At 42.5% G+C, this 6,718-nt stretch overlaps 1 protein-coding gene across 1 annotated transcript; it reads left to right on the forward strand.

The window, feature by feature from the left end:
* Window positions 1–3,210: 3,210 nt before the first annotated feature.
* Window positions 3,211–4,664, forward strand: LOC123445460 (glucan endo-1,3-beta-glucosidase GIII-like). The gene is made up of 3 exons (XM_045122443.1): window positions 3,211–3,337; window positions 3,445–3,492; window positions 3,634–4,664. Exons 1-3 carry the CDS (start codon window positions 3,265–3,267, stop codon window positions 4,569–4,571), a joined length of 1,059 nt encoding a protein of 352 aa, XP_044978378.1. The 5' UTR covers window positions 3,211–3,264; the 3' UTR covers window positions 4,572–4,664.
* Window positions 4,665–6,718: the final 2,054 nt, after the last annotated feature.

Consider the following 6,718-nt stretch of genomic DNA (forward strand, 5'->3'; position numbering starts at 1 on the left):
AGGTCAAACTTGATGGGAGAAAGCACAAATTACTCTAACTTGTCGAACAAGCTGATCACAATGGTGAAATTATGAGCTAGGATCTTCAAAGATTTAGAATTAGGTCTTAGCTATGTTGCAAACACGCTTAAGATTGCAGCCAGCAAGACGGTAGTGCCCAACAAGGGAGATGGAGAAACACTATACCAATTTTCAACAACCTTGGTCGAGAAAGCACTCAAAAGTAACCGGAGGCCTTCCATGCTAGTCGCGGTTGGGCACGACCATGTCCACCATGGGGGCGTATTGCAAGCCACTAACAGCCTTGTTGAAGAGGTTGCCGATAGTGCATGAAGAAATGTTAGCACTAATTATGTGAGAGGAACCTGTTGGGGTGCATGCTACTGCGGCTAAATCCATTCTCAGCATAAATCATGGAGATGTAGACGTCAGACCATAAGCCCTTGACGAGTTAAACGATGAAGGACTTGGGGCGATCCGTCAGTAGCTGGACACAGACCATGGGCTTGTCAATAGCAATCATAGTGACACCTCCAGGGAGCCGCACCACCTTTTCATTCAGAAAGAGCATCCATCGGTGGAGGAGGCATAGAGAGGTTGTCGTCCATGCAAAGATGAGAATTCTCCGTCGAAGCCCAACAGAGTCCGAGTCGTGACACTCATTGTAGCTGCCATTGTCGTCCTAAGAAGAAGGTGCTAACCCTTTGCCGGTGGGTCCTCAAGGTGGACAACCAATGGTGTGGCCAAGGAACCAAGACCAGTGTAGCCATGGACGGGGATGGATTGAGGAACATCAATAAGTCTCCTTGCCTTGTCCTCGATGAGAACAACGTCGAGACCGACATGAGTAATGCAGATTGGATCGATGGCCATGGAATGAGAGAACAAAACAATGGACTGGACGATGTTGGTGGAGAACTAGAATTCTGCACAATTTCATCTCTGAGCTTCTCATCCTCTCTCATAAAGGGAAATCAACATCAATATGGTGCTCCTTCTGGAGGAATTCTGCCTATCCACCACTCAAACAACAAGTATCTTTGATCAGTTTTGACCAATATGACTTTGTTAGGGGATGCTTTATTGCGCAAAACTTTCTCTACGCGGCTAAGCTTGTTCAATTTTGCCATTGTGGCAAATGTCATGATCTAAAACATGTCTTCCATAAAGCTTTTGATTCTATTTCTTGTGACACTCTATCTCAAGTGTTGGGTCCAAAAGCTTTCCCTCCAAGATGGTTGGGTTGGACCTCCTGCCTTAACTCCTCCAATCAGTCAGTTTTTCTATTTAATAAGAAGCCTAGCTGTGGATTCGATGTGGTAGAGGGATGACTTAGCGCTTGCGACGAGGGACTCTTGGAGCACCTGGTTGTCCATTACCTTCCTTGTGTGCCAATCCAATACGTTCACACTTAACTGATTATTCCACGGGCCTCCACATCAATTTTGACAAGAGTAATTTGTTCCCATTCATGTCTTTTTTTTTTTGCAAAAGTGTTCCCATTCATGTCGATAGTCATCTTTCGAGACGCTCGAAAAATCTTCTCCGTTGCTCCATTTCTTCCTTCCCATGTACTCCATCCGGTCCTTTTTATTTCACGTATTATATTTTTGCCAAGACAAATTTTGCATCATATTAAAAAAATATCAACATATACAATATATATATATATATATATATATATATATATATATATATATATATATATATATATATATATATATAGTAACACTATTCATCATCCAGGGTGCAGAATAAGTTATTCTTCACCCGAGGTAATTTTACGATTGTTTCTTGCATAAATTACATATGATATACAAATAGTTACATTCATATTGATTCACAACATAAAATTTGACATAAAAAAACAAAATTATGGGTCACAAGACCTGAAAAATTGTTTTTTATGCACATTTTACACTACAATTTTACGTTCAAAAATATACGTAAGATAAAATAATTTTACGGTGATTATGTATTTTCTTACGTTTCCTTTTTGTGTGTGAAGTAAGATAAAATTTATGGGACGTAAAAATACGATGCATTGATATTAAAATAGGAGGGGGTGAAGAATAACTATTCCTCACCCAGGGTGACGAACAGCGCGAATCTCTCTCTCTCTCTCTCTCTCTCTATATATATATATATATATATATATATATAGGAAAAATACATCCTATATATAAACTCTATTCATCACCTAGGGTGCAGATTAAATTATTCCTCACTCGAGGTAATTTTATGATCATTTCATAAATAAATTAAATTTCAAATGCAAATAGATACGTTTATATTGATTCACTACGAAACATTTGACATAAGAAAACAAAAATATAGGTCATAAGACCAGAAAAATCACATTTTATGAATAATTTACACTATGTTTTTATGTTTGTAAGTTTACATGATATAAAATATTTTTTACGGTGATTATGTATTTTTTTACGATCTCTTTTTACGTATGAGATAAGATTAAAATTTCAGAAACGTAAAATTATAGTGTGTTGATGTGAAAATAGAGGAGGGGGGGGGGGTGAAAAATAACTATTCCTCACCCAGGGTGAATATAACATTATTGATTTGGCATTGTGAATATTGATATTTTTTTCTATAAATTTGATCAAAGGAATGATAATTTAATTTGGGACAAAACTCATATGCAGCAAGAAAAAAAAGACACTGTTGACTGGCTATCTGAGTCCCCGCGGCACGATGGCTGCATCTACAGCGGCCGAGGAAGGACTCACAACTCGACTGAGCAGCTAGTGGACTACGATCGGGTGTGAAACCACTGCATAGAAATTAAACAAGTCCATGAGACAAGTAGCACGCTCGCACACAAGAGACAAGTAGCTTCGTTAGTGGCGGGAAGCAACAAAGAGCTGTCCACCAAGCCACCATGCATCCCAGCCATCGATTGATACCCGTTCAACAAATAGCCGGTCTGGACTGGATGGTGACACCCGTTCAACGGGTTTCCACGGGCCAACGAACAAGTTGCGCGTGCCAGCACTAGCTTGGCACTTGGCACGTACGTACAGTAGCCGCTATGTTAGTGGTGGAAAATGGAACGGATAAGGGATAAAGAGACTCATGGTGGACTCGATGGACCATCAACCAACGTTGGAACGTGTATTGCGCCAAACTGCAGCGCAGTAGTGCTGAGAATTGGCTTATAAAGATACGTGTGTTGTGCCTGGTATTATACATACACTGCATTGCGTTGCATGCAAATCGAAGATCGTAGAGAACAATCGACGATCGATGGCGAAGCAAGGTGTTGCTTCCGTGCTTGCAATGGCGCTGGTCCTTGTTTTCCTGGCAGCATTCCCTACAGGTATCATATATATGAGTATCTAATATGATTAAGATGCATCTGCATCAACAATTTTTCTTGTAAGTGTTCCTGGAAAATTATTTAATGCACGATATTTTGCATAAAAGAGTGCAGTTCTCACCGGGCAGCTAACCCCAGCGGACATACAAAAGCAGGTTCACTATCTCATCCTGTTAAAATAACATGTATTCGAGGAACTAATTTTCGCTGATTGTATTCGATCGACAACTCAAATTCTCTAATTTGAGACGCAACGAAACTGTTTTTTTATATATTGGAACTGTTCCATGTAACAGGGGTGCACTCCATCGGCGTGTGCAACGGCGTGATCGGCAACAACCTGCCCGCGCCCAGCGACGTAGTCAAGCTCTACAAATCCAAGGGCATCAACGCCATGCGCATCTACGCGCCGGAGAGCAACGTCCTCAAGGCGCTCAGTGGCACGGGCATCGGCGTCCTCATGGACGTGGGCAACGGCGTGCTCCCCAGCCTCGCCAACGACCCCTCCGCTGCGGCCGCCTGGGTCAAGGCCAACGTGCAGCCCTACCCGGGCGTCTCCTTCCGCTACATCGCCGTCGGCAACGAGGTCATGGACAGCGACGGCCAGAAGACCATCCTCCCAGCCATGAAGAACCTGCAGGGAGCGCTCGCCGCGGCCGGCCTCGGCGGCCGCGTCAAGGTGTCCACGTCGGTACGGTTTGACGTGGTCACCGACACCTTCCCGCCCTCCAACGGCGTGTTCGCGGACCTTGACTACATGGGGCCCATCCTGGACTTCCTGGTGAGCACCGATGCGCCGCTGCTGGCCAACGTGTACCCCTACTTCGCCTACAAGGGTGACCCGAAGAATATCAAGCTCAACTACGCCACCTTCGCGCCGGGCACCACCGTGAACGACGACGGCAACGGCCTGACCTACACTAACCTCTTCGACGCCATGGTCGACTCCATCTACGCCGCGCTGGAGGACGCCGAGACGCCGGGCGTGAAGGTCGTCGTGTCCGAAAGCGGGTGGCCGTCGGACGGCGGGTTTGGAGCGACGGCCGAGAACGCACGGGCGTACAACCAGGGGTTGATCAACCACGTCGGTAATGGCACACCCAAGAGGTCCGGTCCGTTGGAGACGTATGTCTTCGCCATGTTCAATGAGAACGAGAAGAAAGGGGATCCGACGGAGAACCACTTTGGGCTGTTCAATCCCGACAAGTCGCCGGCCTACTACATGCGCTTCTGACGAGTGCAGGAAACCCTGAATATTTTCTGTTCCAATAAGCTGCAATGCAAGTCAACCACCCCTGTGTGTGTTTTAAGTTCTAACTTATTTTAATCTCCAATAAAACAAGTCATTTTTTAAATAAATTCCATTTTCTATATGTCATATTTCACAAGAGGGGATCTTTTCGAACCTGGATGTATATACACCCTATATGCAAAAATAAAATAGCAATTCAACGAAAAGTCAAAAACACCTGAAAATACTTTCTAAATTAAATTGACCTTTTATTGTACTTGTAAGAAAAATTCCACAAAAAGAAAATTATACTTTCACTTCTTTTCAAAAAAGACAATTTTTTGATCAAAATAAGGTGAATAGTGACCTATATTAGCAAATAAATTTTCTTTTTTTGCCCGGAAGTCAATGTTGACTTTTTTCATGAAAATTTATATACTAGTACAAAACAAAGTCAAGTTTAATCTAAAAATACTTGAAAACTATTTCGACCTTCTAATAAATTATTAAAAATCTGCATATAGGATGCATATACAACCAGGAACGTAAGTGTATTTCCCTTATTTCACATTCAAATTTGTGTAAGTGTGTCAAATTTTCATCCATCTATTCGTTATGCTCCGTAACCTGTGTAGTAGTACGGGCCTACTCATGCCAACATAGAAAGCAACTCAGCTGACAACATGAAAACACGGTCTTTTCAACACAATGGAAACATGTTTCTTCTTCCAGTTTTCATCAAAATCATTAATTGTGGCTATATATGGACAAATAACACGATACCCAGGGGTGATATGATGAGACCTTTTGGTTGTCGGTCCAATAAACCCCCTCCTTATCTCGCAGCTCGTTGATCAAACCTCTGCAACTGGGCAAAAAGGTCGCAGAGGTATGTCTACTTGTAGAAAACATGGCTTGTTGGTTTTTGTTAGATCAGAGCAACAATCCCGGTCGACTTGCGAACCGGGACTTATGTGGGCATTAGTCCCGGTTCGAGCGGCCGGGACGCCGATCGAGCCTCGGCGGGCATCAGTCCCGGTTCGTCTGGGACCTTTAGTCCCGTTTCTAGCCACGAACCGGGACTAAAAGGCAGTCGGACGGGGGGTTTGGGGCGACGGCCGAGAACACACGGGCGTACAACCAGGGGTTGATCAACCACGTCGGCAATGGCACACCCAAGAGGTCCGGTCCGTTGGAGACGTATGTCTTCGCCATGTTTGATGAGAACGAGAAGAAAGGGGATCCGACGGAGAACCACTTCGGGCTGTTCAATCCCGACAAGTCGCCGGCCTAGTACATGCGCTTCTGACGAGTGGAGGAAACCCTGAATATTTTCTGTTCCAATAAGCTGCACTGCAAGTCAACCACCCCTGTGTGTGTTTTAAGTTCTAACTTATTTTAATCTCCAATAAAACAAGTCATTTTTTAATAAATTCCACTTTCTATATGCCATATTTCACAAGAGGGGATCTTTTCGAACCTGGATGTATATACACCCTATATGCAAAAATAAAATAGCAATTCAACGAAAAGTCAAAGACACCTGAAAATACTTTTTAAATTAAATTGACCTTTTATTGTACTTGTAAGAAAAGTTCCACAAAAAGAAAATGATACTTTCACTTCTTTTCAAAAAAGACAATTTTTAACCAAAATAATGTGAATAGTGGCCTATATTAGCAAGTAATTTTTCTATTTTTTGCCCAGAAGTCAATGTTGACTTTTTTCGTGAAAATTTATATACTAGTACAAAACATAGTCAAGTTTAATCTAAAAATACTTGAAAACTATTTTAACTTTTTAATGAATTATTAAAAAAATCTAAATATAGGATGCATATACAACCAGGAACGTAAGTGTATTTCCCATATTTCACATTCAAATTTGTGTAAGTGTGTCAAATTTTCGTCCATCTATTCGTTATGCTCCGTAACCTGTCTAGTAGTACGGGCCTACTCGGGCCAACGTAGAAAGCAACTCAGCTGCCAACATGAAAAAACACGTTTTTCTTTAACACAATGGAAACATGTTTCGTCTTCCAGTTTTCATAAAAATCATTAATTGTGGCTATATATGGACAAATAACAGGATACCCAGGGGTGATATGATGAGACCTTTTGGTTGTCGGTCCAATACACCCCCTCCTTATC

This window comes from Hordeum vulgare, chromosome 3H (genome assembly GCF_904849725.1).
Source record: "Hordeum vulgare subsp. vulgare chromosome 3H, MorexV3_pseudomolecules_assembly, whole genome shotgun sequence".
Taxonomy (NCBI): Eukaryota; Viridiplantae; Streptophyta; class Magnoliopsida; order Poales; family Poaceae; genus Hordeum; species Hordeum vulgare.

Bases quoted from the DNA above. Each gene is read 5' to 3' on its own strand.
- LOC123445460 (XM_045122443.1), top strand. From the start codon at position 3,265: ATGGCGAAGCAAGGTGTTGCTTCCGTGCTTGCAATGGCGCTGGTCCTT. The intron at 3,338-3,444 runs GTATCATATATA...TTTGCATAAAAG, and splicing joins CCTGGCAGCATTCCCTACAG to AGTGCAGTTCTCACCGGGCA. The intron at 3,493-3,633 runs GTTCACTATCTC...TCCATGTAACAG, and splicing joins CAGCGGACATACAAAAGCAG to GGGTGCACTCCATCGGCGTG.